The sequence below is a fragment of the Cervus canadensis genome, chromosome 30 (assembly GCF_019320065.1).
Source record: "Cervus canadensis isolate Bull #8, Minnesota chromosome 30, ASM1932006v1, whole genome shotgun sequence".
Taxonomy (NCBI): domain Eukaryota; kingdom Metazoa; phylum Chordata; class Mammalia; order Artiodactyla; family Cervidae; genus Cervus; species Cervus canadensis.
This window is the reverse complement of record NC_057415.1, coordinates 24,198,671-24,216,633: the sequence shown is the minus strand read 5'-3', so window position 1 is coordinate 24,216,633 and position 17,963 is coordinate 24,198,671. Positions and strand designations below refer to the sequence as shown.

Genomic DNA, 17,963 nt, shown 5'->3' with positions numbered 1-17,963 from the left:
AAAGAACCTGACCCAAGTTCAATCCTTGGGTCATGAAGATCCTCTGGAGAAGGGATTGGCTACCCACTGCAGTATTCTTGCCTGGAGAATTCCATGGACAGAGGAGCCTGGTGGGCTACAGTCCATGGGGTCGCAAAGAGTCGGACATGGCTAAGTGACTAACACTTTCACATTCATTACATCTACCATAGACAGAGAAGCTTGTCTCTTGAGTTTGCTTCCATTTTGTTTTGAGCCACTTTGCTTTCTTCAAAATATCTGATTATTCTCCGCACAGGTGCTCTGGGTAGAGTTCAGTATTCCATTAATGCTGAACAATCCACATACAAATGGGTAGGTTAACCTTAGATATTTCCCCAAGGCCTGAAGAGGCTGACACAAATATAAACAGAATTGGAAGAGCTGGTAAAATATTTAGCTGAAACTTTAAAGAAATTTTTCTCTCTCTGGGGCTTCCTGGTGATGGTTGTAATGCAGCTCAACTACTTTAGCTCTTTGTATGCTTTTATCCTCCCTCCTGGATGCAGGCTTTCTGATATCCCTGGATGTTTGAATTACACACCACATGGACACAAAGGGCGGGCTATGCTAGTCTATCCAGTTGCATCAATAGCTTCTTAGATCCCTTTTCTGATTCTATTATTCTGTGACTGCCGAGTAGCTCATCCTTTTTTTTTTTTTTTATTAGAATCTCACACATAGAGATAAAAAAGAACATACTGTTTCGAAAGAATTAAGATAAGAGTTAAAGGAAAACATTTAATGTTTTAAAGGAAGACAACATGAAGTGTGACACAAGTGTCTATTTTTAATGTCTCTAACCTAAGAGAATTTTGCTTTAATAATGATGACTTATTACACCAATACTTATCAGGGATCTGCTCTGTATACCAAGCACTGTATTTGCTTCGTGATGATAATGATGATGAGAATAATAGCAGCTAACATTTGTTGAGGACTTATGACTTCACAAATGAGACAGGCATAGGCCCAACACTCACGGAAACGTAAAAGCTGGCAGGAAAAGTAGACATTGAACAAATAATCCCAGGTGTCATTAATGTGATATGAAATTGCAGGGTACAATGGGAGGATGTTGCAGGTGGCCTAATCTAGTCTAGGGGTCAGCAAAGGCTTCTCTGAGGATGTGACATTTTAGAATTAGCTACACAGAGGGAAGCATCCCAGGTAGAGTGATGGCTATGGGCAAGAGACCTGATCAAGCAAAAGGTATATGTTGGAAGAACTGAGAAAACTGGCTAAAGTTTCAGGGCCCAGGGGAGAGTGGGAAGATGTGAGTGGAAAGAAGGTGGTGGGAGTTGGATCATGCTGAGGCCAGAGTTTCAGCTTCATCCCAGAGCAATGAGGAGCCACTGATGGATGTGAAACAAGTGGGTGACATGACCAGTTTGGGGCTCTAGGAAGATTACTCTGACTGGATTGGAGGGGAAGAAAGGGAATGTGCAGAGGGCAGGAATGATGGTGGCTTAGACTGGAGAAACGGCAGTGTTTGTAATACCTCTCCAGGTTAGAGTGGGGTCCCGGTCAGGCTAACAGAATGCTTCCTCCCATAGAACCTGGTTATTTATGGTAATGTTGAAGGAACTTTCCATTCTCAAAACTGCTCCCTTCACAGGCATGAGAGCCATGCCACGAAGAGACATGAATGAAAGGCAGCAGGAAAACATGGAAAGGAGACAACACGAGGGCTCACTCATCCTCCTCTGAAATCCCAAGCCTGGATCTGCTGGTTCCCAACTCCCTTTGGTGTCTTGGGAAGCAGTGCTGTATTGATGCACTCAACAAAGAAAAGAAGTGCAGAGTTTGCCTAGAAATAGTTCATAGGCCATAAAAATATTGCACAGTATAATGTGAGAAAATGGACTTCTAAAAAGGATTATTTTAAGATTATTATTTAAATTATTTCTAAAAAGGACTATATAAGACAAAGGTATTCTAATTACTGACCTGAGATCCTTTTACCTTAAATGGAGGGTTCACTTCAAAAGCCTGAGGTGTAAGCTCTATTGTTAGCCCAATCTGTGCTAAGTGGGATGGCAAAGTTCTCATCTCCCTCCGGGTTCAAAGAATCCATCAGTCATTCATCAAGCATATTATTGAGCAACTACATGATGAAAGGCATTGGACTACAACAATTAATTAAATGTTTTACATAGAGCTTCCAGTCCAGTGAGAAGATGAAAGGCTAGACATTAAACTATTACACAGTTAAATTTTAAAAGTGCAATTGTGATAAGTTCTACGAAAGAAAAGTATGTGTACTATGAGGGCTTAGGAAAGTAGCCTCTGACCTAATCAGCTACTTAAGGAAGTGATGGCTGAGAGTAGAGGATGAATAAAGTTAAATGGGTGAAGAAAGAAGAATAGTGGTAAAATTAATTGATTTGACACACATGTACAGAGCCCTCTTCAGGTACAAGTGTCATAATAGGTAACTGGTCCTCAAATGAATGAAACCTGGTCTGCATGTTAGGGAAAAGAATGAGGGCTGATCTTACTAATGACTAGCTATGAGAATTTGATTATTAGTTTACCCAAACCTCAGCATCTTAATCTGTAAAATATGAAAATGACATCTATTTTCCAGAATTTGAAATGTTTAAAGCCCTTAGCTCACTGCCTGGCTAAGTAGCAAGTTTTGTAATGACCAGGTCCAAAGTCAGCATGACATAGTGTCAGAAGATCTGTTCATGGTGTTCAGAGCTCACTATTGTCCATCAAACTCAGTTCAATTCAGTTCAGTCACTCAGCCGTGTCCAACTCTTTGTGACGCTATGGACTGCAGCACCCTAGGCCTCCCTGTCCATCACCAACTACAGGAGTTTACTCAAATTCATGTCCATTGAGTTGGTGATGCCATCCAACCATCTCATCCTCTGTCGTCCCCTTCTCCTCCCACCTGCAACATTTCCCAGCATCAGGGTCTTTTCCAATGAGTCAGTTCCTCCCATTAGGTGGCCAGAGTATCAGAGTTTCCGCTTCAGCATCAGTCCTTCCTATGAATATTCAGGACAGATTTCCTTTAGGATGGACTGGTTGGATCTCCTTGCTGTCCAAGGGACTCTCAAGAGTCTTCTCCAACACCACAGTTCAAAAGTCTCAATTCTTTGATGTTCAGCTTTCTTTATAGTCCAACTCTCACATACATGACTACTGGAAAAACCACAGCCTTGACTAGGTGGACCTTTGTTGGCAAAGTAATGTCTCTGCTTTTTAATATGCTGTCTAGGTTGGTCAAAGCATTCCTTCCAGGAGCAAGTGTCTTTTAATTTCATGGCTGCAGTCACATCAGCAGTGATTTTAGAGCCCCAAAAAATAACCTCTGCCACTGTTTCCACTGTTTCCCCATCTATTTACCATGAAGTGATGGGACCAGATGCTGTGATCTTGTTTTCTGAATGTTGAGTTTTAAGCCAAATTTTCACTCTCCTCTTTCACTTTCATCAAGAGGCTCTTTAGTTTTTCTTCACTTTCTGCCATAAGCAAGGTGTCATCTGCATATCTGAGGTTATTGATATTTCTCCCAGCAATCTTGATTCCAGCTTGTGCTTCATCCAGCCCAGCGTTTCTCATGAGGTACTCTGCATATAAGTTAAATAAGCAGGGTGACAATATACAGCCTTGACGTACTCCTTTTCCTATTTGGAAGAAGTCTGTTGTTCCACTTCCAGTTCTAACTGTTGCTTCCTGACGTGCATACAGATTTCTTAAGAGGCAGGTTAGATGGTCTGGTGCTCCAATCTCTTTCAGAATTTCCCACAGTTTGTGGTGATCCACACAGTCAAAGGCTTTGGTAGGCAATAAAGCAGAAATAGATGTTTTTCTGGAACTCTCTTGCTTTTTTGATGATCCAGCAGATGTTGAACTCTGATTCCTCTGCCTTTTCTAAAACTGCTTGAACATCTGGAAGTTCATGGCTCACGTATTGCTGAAACCTGGCTTGGAGAATTTTAAGCATTACTTTGCTAGTGTGTGAGATGAGTGCAATTATGCAGTAGTTTGTGCCTTCTTTGGCACTACCTTTCTTAGGGATTGGAATGAAAACTGACCTTTTCCAGTCCTGTGGCCATTGCTGAGTTTTCCAAATTTGCTGGCATATTGAGTGCAGTACTTTGACAGCATCATCTTTTAGCATTTGAAATAGATCAACTGGAATTCCATCACCTCCACTAGCTTTGTTCATAGTGATGCTTCTTAAGGCCTACTTGACTTCACATTCCAGGATGTCTGGCTCTAAGTGAATGATCACACCATCATGATTATCTGGGTCGTGAAGATCCTTTTTGTACAGTTCTTCTGTGCATTCTTGCCACCTCTTCTTAATATCTTCTGCTTCTGTTAGGTCCATACCATTTCTGTCCTTTATTGAGTCCATCTTTGCATGACATGTTCCCTTGGTATCTCTCATTTTCTTGAAGACATCTCTAGTCTTTCCCATTCAATTGTTTTCCTCTGTTTCTTTGCATTGATCACTGAGGAAGGCTTTCTTATCTCTCCTTGCTATTCTTTGGAACTCTGCATTCAAATGGGTATATCTTTCCTTTTGTCCTTTGCTTTTCACTTCTCTTCTTTTCACAGTTATTTTTAAGGCCTCCTCAGACAGCCATTTTGCTTTTTTGCACTTCTTTTTTTGGGGGATGGTCTTGATCCCTGTCTCCTGTACAATGTCATGAACCTCTGTCCATAGTTCATCAAGCACTCTGTCTATCAGATCTAATCCCTTGAATCTATTTCTCACTTCCACTGTATAATCTTAAGGGATTTGATTTAGATCATACCTGAATGGTCTAGTGGTTTTCCCTACTTTCTTCAATTTAAGTCTGAACTTGGCAATAAGGAGTTTATGATCTGATTCACAGTCAGCTCCCAGTCTTGTTTTTGCTGACTGTATAGAGCTTCTCCAACTTTGGCTGCAAAGAATATAATCCATCTGATTTCAGTATTGACCATCTGGTGATATCCATGTGTAGAGTCTTCTCTTGTGTTGCTGGAAGAGGGTGTTTGCTATGACCAGTGTGTTCTTATGGCAAAACCCTATTAGCCATTGCCCTGCTTCATTCTGTACTCCAAGGCTAAATTTTCCTGTTACTCCAGGTATCTCTTGACTTCCTACTTTTGCATTCCAGTCCCCCAGGATGAAAAGGACATGGGTTTTTTTTTTTTGGTGTTAGTTCTAGAAGGTCTTGTAGGTCTTCATAGAACTGTTCAGCTTCAGCTTCTTCAGCATTACAGGTTGGGGCATAGACTTGGATTACTGTGATATTGAAAGAGGTGATACCCCACGCCCAAGGTCAGGAGCTGTGGCTGCAGTTCGCTGGAGTTGCTGTGAGGAGATACCCCACACCCAAGGTCAGAGAAACCCCAGCAAGACAGTAGGCCCTGGAGGGGCTGTGAAGAGATACCCCATGCCCAAGGGCAACACAGAAGTCCCAGCAAGATGGTAGGAGAGGTGAATTCACCTTTAGAATCAAACCCCATTCCCACCAGAGATGCTCAGAAGGCTCAAACAAACCTTTTGCACACCAGGATCCAGGGACCCCACAGAGACTGAGACAGAACTGTGTTTGAGCATCTCCTGTGGAGGTACGGGTCAGCAGTGGACTGCCGCAGGGACGGGGCTCTGGGTGCAGCAGACTTGGGTATGGCATAAGCCCTCTTGGAGGAGGTCGCCATTAACCCCACCATAGAGCTGCCAGAACTTACACAGGACTAGGAAATAGACTCTTTGAGGGCACAAACAGAACTTTGTGTGCACCAGGATCCAGGAGAAATGAGCAGTGACCCCACAAGAGACTGACCCAGACTTGCCCATTGAGTGTCCAGGAGTCTCCAGCGGATGCGTGGGTCGGTGGTGACTTGCTGCAGGGTTGAGGGCAGTGAGTGTAGCAGTACATGCGTGGGATCTTTTGAAGAAGGTTGCCATTATCTTCATTACCTCCACCATAGTTTGGCCCCAGTAAATAGCAGGGAGGGAACACAGCTCCACCCATCAACAGAAAATTGAATTAAAGATTTATTGAGCACTGCCCCGCCCATCAGAACAAGACCCAGTTTCCCCCTCAGTAAGTCTCTCCCATCAGGAAGCTTCCATAGCCTCTTATCCTTCTTCATCAGAGGGCAGACAGACTGAAAAACACAATCACAGAAAACTAACCAATCTGATCACATGGACCACAGCCTTGTCTAACTCAATGAAACTATGAGTCATGCCATCTAGAGCCATCCAAGACAGACGGGTCATGGGGGAGAGTTCTGACAAAATGTGGTCCACTGGAGAAGGGAATGGCAAACCACTTCGGTATTCTTGCCTTGAGAACCCCATGAACAGTATGAAAAGGCAAACGATAGGACTCTGAAAGATGAACTCCACAGGTCAATAGGTGCCCAATATGCTACTGGAGATCAATGGAGGAATAACTCCAGAAAGAATGAAGAGATGGAGCCAAAGCAAAAACAACACCCAGTTGTGGATGTGACTGGTGATGGAAGTAAAGTCCAATGCTGTAAAGAGCAATACTGCATAGGAACCTGGAATGTTAGGTCCATAAATCAAGGCAAATTGGAAGTGGTCAAACAGGAGATGGCAAGAGTGACCATCAACATTTTAGGAATGAGTAAACTAAAATGGACTAGAATGGGTGAATTGAACTGAGATGACCATTATATCTACTACTGTTGGCAAGAATCCCTTAGAAGAAATGGAGTAGCCATCATAGTCAACAAAAGAGTCTGAAATGCAGTACTTGGATGCAATCTCAAAAACGACAGAACGATCTCTGTTCGTTTCCATCAGACTATCTGGGTTCATATTCCACATTCAACGTTTACTAGCTCTGTGGTCTTGGGCAAATAACAAACTTTCTAATCTTCAGTTCCTTTATTTATAAAAGGATGATAATAGAAATACCTCATAAGTTTATTGGGCGAGTCAAAGGAGAAATGTATGAAAAGTGTGAAAAATGGCTAAGTAAGTACCTAGCCTACATGTTATGTGTGTACAAGGTGCTGTCTCAGCACAGATAAAGAGGCAGTAAATTATTTTTATTTTTGTTCTTCCTGGATAGGAGGGTGAAATTCGATAAGGCCAAAGACTTCAGACAGAGTCTTGATCTAGGCTTTAAAAAATGAATAGCTGTTGGATAAACAGAATGTTGATAAGTTTGCCTTGATCAAGCCACAGGGTTGCAATCTGCTACTGTAAGAACAGCCTAGGCCTAAGGCTTAAGGAGAATATTTTAAAAGACTAGTGAGTTTGTTCTAATAAACATCTTCTCTCCATTTGCTGCCATGACCTGGAAGGCAGGGTGATGTGGTCGGTAACAGTGAGGACTTTGAAGTGAAACAGACATAGGTTCTAACCCAATCCCTACTACTTCTAGCTGTGTGATCTTACTACTTTTATTACTTACTATTGCTTGCTACATTTCACTGAGCTTCTAGTTGATTAATCCTTAAAAAAGAAGTATTACTAGAGTCCTTTTTATGAGGTTTTTATAAGGATTAATCAGGTTTTTATGAGGATTAATCAAGATAATGCAGATAAACATCAGTTAGCACATAAAAATCAATAAATGTTAGCCATTATTATTATTGATGCCTCATTAAGGTTATGCTGGCATAAAACATTAGAATTTATCCAGTGTGTGAACAATTGAACACAAGTTTATGCCATACAGCCTGTTCCACAGTGAGATAGCCAAAGAAATATCACAAAGCAGGTGGTAAGTCACTTTGTGGCAATGATTGTAGGTACTTACCTTTGTGGGCCCAGTAACTCTTAAAATTATGCAAAGCTGCCCCCCCAAAAAAATTGACATAAGTTAATGACTTACTTCACTGAATGTAGTTTTTTAACTTATAAACACAAGGCATGTTTCTGTAGCCAATCTATAAATAAATATATGGAACAACCATTGTTAATATCTTGATATATTTTCTTCCCAGGGGTGTGTGTGTGTGTGTGTGTGTGTGTACATGTGTATATATGATGTATATGAAGGAGCCACAGTATTTAAAATAACTATGAATGCATGCATGCTCAGTTGTGTCCAACTCTTTGCAACCCCATGGACTGTAACCCACCAGTTACAGTAGGTTAGCTCTGTATCTGGGATACATTCCCTATTCCATGGGATAGCTCCTCTATCCATGGAATTCTCCAGGCAAGAATACTGGAGTGGGTTGCCATTTCCTCCTCCAGGGGATCTTCCTGACCCAGGGATCAAACCCACATCTCCTGCATTGGCAGGCAGATTCTTTACCACTACACCACCTGGGAAGCCCTTAAAATAATTATATACATATTTAACTTTGATCAGACCATACAAGAGCCTTTTCTTCATTTGTCATATGAGCATTTGCTTTGTTTTATTAAATATGCTTTACAAACATGATTTATACATTAGATAACATTCTATAAGGACATGGCAAATAATTTAACTATTGCCATATTGTTAGACCCTTTACTGTGTGTCAAAACTAATTAATCTTCAAATATAAATTGTTTATTACCAAATTCAGTGATTTCTTAATCTGTAGGCATGTAAACAACTTAAAAAAAAGAAAAAAACCCGAGTTGATTCTTTTATTTGAAATAACTCTAGATCCTGTAGTAATACTTCTGTGCAACTTCCATGAATTATACTGTCTCATGTACTATATCTTAATACCTCTCCTCACTGTGAGTCCTTGCATCCTGGAGAACCATGACCTTACTGGATCTACTCCTGCTAGCCACCTCCTCTGTTGCTCCTAATTGTCCTACATACCATTCCATTTGAGAAAATATGCAATATGACTCAGCACTGTATAACAGAGTTATCTAAGGGAAATAGATCACTTCATAATTATACCAAAAATAAATTCAATGAACTTAAAATATACTATAGCATAAAGACTAATAAACATAAAAGAGGTGAATTCATGGTTTGGGGTCATGTATATTTTGATCTCAGGTTGCAGGATTTTAACTTGGCCTTTGTGTAGTTCTAACCAAGGAAGGGCACAATCTTTAATTTATTATTTTAACTTTATGCTTTCCCTAATAAGCAATTTATAATATGATTACCAAGGTTGATTTCATATGTCACTTTATAATTTCTAAAGAATTCTGACAGGCTCTCAATATAAAGAAGAAAGCTGTTTTATATTTTCTACTTGTTGTTTTCATCTGTTTGCTTCTGAAGAGAGACTAGTTACTTATGTGAAGATAGAACATTTATTTATGTGAAAGCTGGTATGAAAGAGCATGTACCTATGTTGGCACAAGGAAATTTATGTTTATGACTGTGTGTTCGAAAAATACAAGGTCATTATCAGACTCAAAAGAATGATAGAAAAAGAAAAATTTGAAAACAGCTCTAGGAATAATTTATATTCAAGACATTTCTTTTTCTGCCTCATAGCTACATCATCCCTCTCAAGGCTTCCGTTTTGGAACTGTCCGGGAGAGCAGTGCTGAAGACTATGTGAGGCAAAGCTTCCCAGAGATGCATGAGTATATGAGAAGGTACAATGTACCAGCCACCCTGGATGGAGTGGCGTATCTAAAGTGAGTGTCAACCTCCTCAGTCCAAAAAGTTCTCAATGAAAAAGAAGCCTTGTTACTGATGTAATGTTTGTTGGGTTTTTTTTTAATGTTATCTAAATATACCCATTTTGTGTTCCATGATACCTCACACCATGTGAGATACAGGAGACAGTATGGGATAAATGTGCATTTAATTATGTGACCTAGTTTTCTAGTTACCTCCACAGTCCCAAGCTGGCAGTAGCTTTGATCAAAATGCCAGTAGGGTCAGTAGTGTAGCAGATGGTAGAGGAAGTAAATGTTGGCTTGACATCACTTGGGAAAATAATGGTGCTAAAACGATCAAACACTCAGGGAATGTGGCCAGAGGATAAAGTGTCCCAAAGCAACCCTTTCCTTCACAGTGAATCTCTAAACCTGTGAACTGCCTCCTCTTGCCACAAGGAAGTGGGATTTATCTTAGAGATTTCCTGTAGAAAAGAAATAAGATAAAAGGCAATGATTCCCATGCCTGCATCCTTCTCATCAGAATTTATGAGAAGCAATCAAGAGCAATCACATTGCCATGGCAGATTATCAGAGCTATAATTCAGGGAAGCTGAATGCAAAGGAGGATGGTGCATCTCTGGGTCTGCTCAACTAGTCTGCCTGGGAGAAGGGGATGAATGGCTCCTGATAAGTGCCACAGCATGTGAGCAAGCAGTCCTCCCCCTCCTGCCTGATGGTCTCAGGACAATAACGTACACTCAAACTCCAATCCCTACAATCGTGCAGTACCAGAAAACTGGTTTCTCTATCATCAAACACAATTATCTCCCCAATGACAGCAGGACTTGGCACCTCAAATTCTTTTTTAAGAAAGAAGTGAAGTAAATAATTTTATGGGACATAAGGGCTCTGTATTTCTCAAAAACTCTAGTAATCAGCCCTGAAAACAATTTTATGGACTAAACTAGGGTCTAGAAAGAAAACTTTGTGTTCTCAGATTTTCACAGGTATATATAGTGTGAAACACTATGAAATGGCACTTTCAATTTTGTAAGAACTTTAAAACATTAGAGTCCCTCTCTGACACAGAGTTTAGTGCTCCTTTGCCCCCCAACACCTCCTCTTTATCCTCTCCATCAGGGAAATCCATGGCTGGGAAAAAGAATAAGATGTCAGGAAGATAGTGATGGATCCCCACTAAATAGTAATGGGTGACAAATTGGGCCCTTCTGGCAGTGTGAAAGCTGAGAAAAGCCCCTGCTGCCATGGAGCAGTTCCACTCCACTCTGGGTATTCATTTATTCTGGAGGATTCACCTCCAAGGCCTGAGAGCTGAGTTAGCCGCACTCTAGCTGGAGAGAAGAAATTGTTAGGAAAACAGGCACAGGTGAAGGAGCTGAGGCCCGAAAGAATCAACTTGTCCATGGAAATACAGCTAGCAAGTGGCAGTCAGGACCAAAACCATGTCTTTGGGCTGTAGCACTGCTGCAGGCTAGCCTGAGAACTGTAACTGGAAAGCAGGTCCTTGATGTTCAAGGTACAGTCCGCATTCCAGCAACATTCATGTAGCAGGTAGCACCTGGGAGCTATGAAGACTCTCAGGTCCCATCACAGAATCTGCATTTTAACAAGCTCCCCAGGTGAATTACAGATTGAGGTAACTTTGGAACAAAGGTTATCATTAATGCTCTCTGCCTTCTTCCCTCTGAGCTGCTCTCTCCACTTCTGGCCCAGATACAGCCTATGCTCCTATTCACTACTCCAAAAAACCAAGGTCCCCAAGCTACCCCCTGACATATCAGTGCCATACCTACAGGGCACTACCCCTGGAGTCATCTATAAAGAGAAGTTCCTGTGTTAACGCTGTCCCTCCCCTCTCCCATCAGATTCCCTGAGCTTCATCCTAACTCACTTAGGACCCTGCTTTTTGAAGTGACAGTATTCCAATAAATGAATCCCTTTTATAGTAATAATTACTTTATTTTTATATGTTTATATATAACTAGTTTTGTGGTATGTTATGAAATGAATGTTCAAAAAGACAGCATGATTTTATAATGGGAGAAACAACTGTAGGCCCTGCCAACTGTAAGGATGATTCAGCCAGTCTAGAAGCTCATTATACCTGGATCAAACCCTGCCACTTCCTCACCAGTGACTCAGGGCCCCATGGGAGTCTGTTAGCTAATTGCTTCTTGCCTTCCTATGCAACAGAGACCTGCCACAGATAACTTCACTTTGCAATTCAAAACCATGAGGAGTTATTTAGGGATACCACTCAGATGGACCACAGGAAGTACTGGTTAGAAAAGCTGAGCCCTAACTTTTTGTACTCCTATGCTGCCACAAATATTTACAGAGCATTAGTAAATGGTAACTTGGTCCTGTGTAGCTCCCAAGGTGCATTTTGGTACTGTGAGAATAAAGCTTTCATTAGAGAAATACCTTTCAGCTTGATTTTTATTTTACTGCCAGGATTCCATTAAGGTTTCTGATCCTCAGCTTCCAGGATACAGTTCATATACTAAGCCCTTTCTGAAGCTTCCCACAGCTCTGGAGCTGAAAGATGTCTTTCATTTTGGTTGAAGTTAAACATAGTAAAAAAAGATTTATGAGCATGGCCCTGCCCATCAGAACAAGACCCCTTAAGTCAGTCTCTCCCATCAGGAAGCTTCTATAAGCCTCTTCTCCTACTCCATCAGAGGGCAGACAGAATGAAAGCCACAGTCACAGAAAACTAACCAATCTGATCACATGGACCACAGCCTTGTCTAACTCAATGAAACTATGAGCCATGCCATCTAGAGCCATCCAAGACAGATGGTCATGGGGAAGAATTCTGACAAAATGTGGTCCACTGGAGAAGGGAATGGCAAACCACTTCGGTATTCTTACCTTGAGAACCCCATGAACAGTATGAAAAGGCAAAAAGATAGGACACTGAAAGATGAACTCCCCAGGTCAATAGGTGCCCAATATGCTACTGGAGATCAGTGGAGAAATAACTCCAGAAAGAATGAAGAGATGCAGCAAAGCAAAAACATCACCCAGTTGTGGATGTGACTGGTGATAGAAGTATAGTCCAATGCTGAAAAGAGCAATATTAAATAGGAAACAGGAATGTTAGGTCCATGAATCGAGGCAAATTGGAAGTGGTCAAACAGGAGATGGCAAGAGTGACCATCAACATTTTAGGAATGAGTGAACTAAAATGGACTGGAATGGGTGAATTGAACTCAGATGACCATTATATCTACTACTGTTGGCAAAAATCCCTTAGAAGAAATGGAGCAGCCATCATAGTCAACAAAAGAGTCTGAAATGCAGTACTTGGATGCAATCTCAAAATGACAGAATGATCTCTGTTCATTTCCAAGGCAAACATTCAATATCGCAGTAATCCAAATCTCATCCCTGACCAGTAATGCTGAAGAAGCTGAAGTTGAACAGTTCTATGAAGACCTACAAGACCTTCTGGAACTAACACCAAAAAAAAAAAAATTCTTTTTGTTATGGGGACTGGAATGCAAAAGTAGAAAGTCAAAAGATACCTGGAGTAACAGGAAAATTTGGCCTTGGAGTACAGAATGAAGCAGGGCAAAGGCTAATAAGAGTTTTGTCATAAGAACACACTGGTCATAGCAAACACCCTCTTCCAGCAACACAAGAGAAGACTCTACACATGGATATCTCCAGATGGTCAATACTGAAATCAGATGGATTACATTCTTTGCAGCCAAAGTTGGAGAAACTCTATAGGGTTAGCAAAAATAAGACTGGGAGCTAACTGTGGATCAAATCATGAACTCATTATTGCCAAATTCAGACTTAAATTGAAAAAAGTAGGGAAAACCACCAGACCATTCAGGTATGATCTAAATCAAATCCCTTAAGATTATATAGTGGAAGTGAGAAATAGATTCAAGGGATTAGATCTGACAGACAGAGTGCCTGAAGAACTGTGGATGAAGGTTCGTGACACTGTACAGGAGGCAGTGATCAAGACCATCCCGAAGAAAAAATGCAAAAAGGCAAAATGGTTATCTGAGGAGACTTTACAAATAGCTGTGAAAAGAAGAGAAGTGAAAGGCAAAGGAGAAAAGGAAAGATATACCCATTTGAATGCAGAGTTCCAAAGAAATAGCAAGGAGAGAAAAGAAAGCCTTCCTCGGTGATCAACGCAAAGAAACAGAGGAAAACAGTAGAATGGGAAAGACTAGAGATCTCTTCAAGAAAATTAGAGATACCAAGGGAACATTTCATGCAAAGATGGGCACAATAAATGACAGAAATGGTATGGACCTAACAGAAGCAGAAGATATTAAGAAAAGGTGGCAAGAATGCACAGAAGAACTATACAAAAAAGATCTTCATGACCCAGATAATCATGATGGTGTGATCACTCACCTAAAGCCAGACATCCTGGAACGTGAAGTCAAGTAGGCCTTAAGAAGCATCACTATGAACAAAGCTAGTGGAGGTGATGGAATTCCAGTCGAGTTATTTCAAATGCTAAAAGATGATGCTGTGAAAGTGCTACACTCAATATGCCAGCAAATTTGGAAAACTCAGCAGTGGCCACAGGACTGGAAAAGGTCAGTTTTCATTCCAATCCCAAAGAAAGGCAATGCCAAAGAATGCTCAGACTGCTGCACAGTTGCCCTCATCTCACACACGAGTAAAGTAATGCTCAAAATTCTCCAAGCCAGGCCTCAACAGTACATAAACCATGAATTTCCAGATGTTCAAGCTGGATTTAGAAAAGGCAGAGGAACCAGATATCAAATTGCCAACATCCACTGAATTATCGAAAAAGCAAGAGAGTTCCAGGAAAATATCTATTTCTGCTTTATTGCCTAGGCCAAAGCCTTTGACTGTGTGGATCACAACAAGCTGTGGAAAATTCTTCAAGAAATGGGAGTACCAGACCATCTGACCTGCCTCTTGAGAAATCTGTATGCAGATTAGAACTGGACATGGAACAACAGACTTCTTCCAAATAGGAAAAGGGGTACGTCAAGGCTGTATATTGTCACCCTGCTTATTTAACTTATATGCAGAGTACATCATGAGAAATGCTGGACTGGATGAAGCACAAGCTGGAATCAAGATTGCCGGGAGAAATATCAATAATCCCAGATATGCAGATGACACCACCCTTATGGCAGAAAGTGAAGAACTAAAGAGCCTCTTGATGAAAGTGAAAAAGGAGAGTGAAAAAGTGGCTTAAAACTCAACATTCAGAAAACAAGATCACAGCATCTGGTCCCATCACTTCATGGCCAATAGATGGGGAAACAATGGAAACAGTGACAGACTATTTTGGGGGGCTCTAAAGTCGCTGCAGATGGTCACTGCAGCCATGAAATTAAAAGATGCTTACTCCTTGGAAGAAAAGTTATGACCAATCTATATAGCATATTAAAAAGCAGAGACTTGACTTTACCAACAAAGATCCATCTAGTCAAGGCTGTGGTTTTTCCAGTAGTCATGTGTGGATGTGAGAGTTGGACTATAAAGAAAGCTGAGTGCCAAAGAATCGATGCTTTTGAACTGTGGTGTTGGAGAAGACTCTTGAGAGTCCCTTGGACAGCAAGGAGATCCAACCAGTCCATCCTAAAGGAAATCAGTCCTGAATATTCATTGGAAGGACTGATGCTGAAGCTGAAACTCCAATACTTTGGCCACCTGATACAAAGAACTGACTCATTGGAAAAGACCCTGATGCTGGGAAAAATTGAAGGCAGGAGGAGAAGGGGCCAATAGAGGATGAGATGGTTGGATGGCATCACCGACTCAATGGACATGAGTTTGAGTAAACTTATGGACAGGGAAGCCTGGCTTGCTGCAGTCCATGGGGTCGCAGAGAGTCAGACACGACTGAACTGAAACATAGGCTTCATTGTAACTCAAATCAATACCCCTGGAAAGATTTTTTTTTTTTAGATTATTCATTTTGAAGTGGCTATTTCGCTTTCTGGAAGAGTACAAAGAGGAAGTGATGGTCATTGGCACCAAGAAGGGAGGCTGACCTACTCAATATATGTCAGTGTGTGTCAGACAAACCCATCATAAAGGTACTTGCTGCTCAATGATGAATCTTAGAGGTGTTTAGTGGTGTCCTTCTCTTTTAGATTTTTGATGGCCCAATGTTCTCCTCTGAGTTTAGAATCTACCCCTCTGTACTGAATTCCAATAGCCTCATTTTTGGTTCTAAGAGAGGAAGGACTGGACCCAGATGGAACAGAGAATAGTTGTTCTCTTTACCAAGCTCATTGGACAACCCTGAGGGTCAAAAAGGCTTTATTAAATGTTTTATTACCTTTCCAAAAATTTTTGAGATAGCTGAAAACAAAGAGCCATTTGCATATACCTTAAATAGTTCCCTGTGAAACTCATTCTCCCTTGCCTCCTTCGTAAGTGGAGCTCAACTGGTGCTGACCACCTTCCTGGGGACCATTTCTGCACCTATGTTAAAAAATGGAGAATACAAAAAGGATGCACAAAGTGTCTGTTGCTATCTTGAGCCCAGCTCACAGCCAATTTGCTGATACAGTCCAGAAATACTTGCCTTTAAATGATTTTTGCCTGAACTGTCTCCTGGGATGGGAGTGAAACATGAATCTCTGGAATTATATTAATAAATCAGACCACAAAGACCTGATTTACATATGCGTCCTCTTCCATTTATTAAACACCAGCTATGGACTTTAACGAGACCTGAACTCTTTTTTCCCCAAGAGTGCTGGATCTCTTATTTGCACTTCTTTATTATGTACTCCCAAGTGTGAGATAATGCCTGACCTCTGGAGAATATGACAGTGATCATGACAGAAAGAATGAAGAATTTTCACATATTGATTAATGAGATCGCCTAGCTCCAACACTTACTGGCTTGTTAACTGGATCAACTTATTTCAACTCTCTGAACCTCAATTCCTTCATTTGTTAAAATAGGATACTACCACCCCCTTCAAGTGAAAATGAAAGCGATAGTCGTTCAGTCATGTCCGACTCTCTGCAACCCCATGGACATGGGATTTCCCAGGCAAGAATACTGGAGTGGGTTGTCATTTCCTTCTCCAGGGGACCTTCCCAACTCAGGCATTGAACCTGGGTCTCGTGCATTACAGGCAGATTCTTTACCATCTGAGCTACCAGGGAAGCCCACCTCCCTCTTCAGGGTCATTATAAAGGGTATGGAGAACAATAAATATAATGCCTACACCAAGAAGTCACTTGGAGGACTTCATTCGGTGGTTCAGTGGTTAAGACTCTGCACTTCTGCTACAGGGAGAGTTTGATCCCTGGTTGGGGAACTGAGATCCTACATGTAGCACGACAAAAAAAAAAAAAGATCATTCAGTTAATGTACAAGAAATGAACCTTGACTGTTTACCTTTGCACTCAATTCAGGGTTGCTCTGGTTTTGTTGTTCAATTTAGAACCCCTGGAAAGATGTCATGCTCTCTGTTAAGAGCGTCTGTTTCCCCTGGTCTGTTCTCTGCAGGTCAGTGAGATGTCACCAAGGCAGAGCCAGCAGCTGCCCAGCTTGGACTGCCCTTACTGTCCAGATTTCTGCTCCCTAAACAAAAGCTAGCTGTCAGACTTAGTGTTTCCTGCCTATTAATGAATCATTTTCCACTTTTCTTCTTTTGGTTTTAAACACAGGAATGATCCAGAGAAACTAGATGCCTTCATCATGGACAAAGCCCTTCTGGATTACGAAGTGTCAGTAGATGCTGACTGCAGACTTCTAACCGTGGGGAAGCCGTTTGCCATAGAAGGTATTAGTCAGTCATTCCTGATGCACTGTTACTCTAGATGTGTTCAGTTTGCCAACCTAGCAAGTCACAAATGCCAGTGTCTGAGGCAGAGAGCTACTTAGCTTCCTTTGTTTTCATTTTCAGCTCTTAAGCACTCAGCTATTAAGTTGCTAAAGTTAGGTATTTATTTTCTACCTACTCCACCAACATATTTTTATCCAACTGTTAGAGAAACAACAACCAAAATATCATTGTTATCCAAATGGTGGTGCTTCAGATATCTGGGAGTGTTGACACAGTGTAGTAAACAGGGTTTTAATTTAATCTGTATTTTCTAATGGCCAAATCCTATAATGAATCTGATACTAAAACTAGAATGATTGTGTTACAACTAGAAGGACTCCAGTGTTGATTTAATCCAAGCTGCTCAGTTTTATCCACAAGAAAGTTCAGAGACAATATATTACTTTCTCATAATCACATAATTAGATGGTAATACTGAAATTAGAATATAAATCTCATAGTCCTTAAATAAATGTTTCCACTAGTTGAAAAATAAGTAGAAAAAAAATCAACCTCTGTAATTGAGTAACCTCTAAGTGTCCTAAACAAAACTGTTTGGGACCTCAGGTTTGTCTTCTTCCCCACTGGCAGCAAAT

The 17,963-nt window shown here is 41.0% G+C and overlaps 1 protein-coding gene across 1 annotated transcript in view; it reads left to right on the top strand.

Annotated features, from left to right (window-relative positions):
• Positions 1–17,963, top strand: part of GRIN3A (glutamate ionotropic receptor NMDA type subunit 3A) — a 189,472-nt gene that overhangs the window by 109,625 nt on the left and 61,884 nt on the right. Inside the window, exons 4-5 of the mRNA XM_043453623.1 lie at positions 9,426–9,571; positions 17,210–17,325. Coding sequence (XP_043309558.1) covers positions 9,426–9,571; positions 17,210–17,325 — 262 coding nt within the window. The remainder of the gene's footprint in view (positions 1–9,425; positions 9,572–17,209; positions 17,326–17,963) is intronic.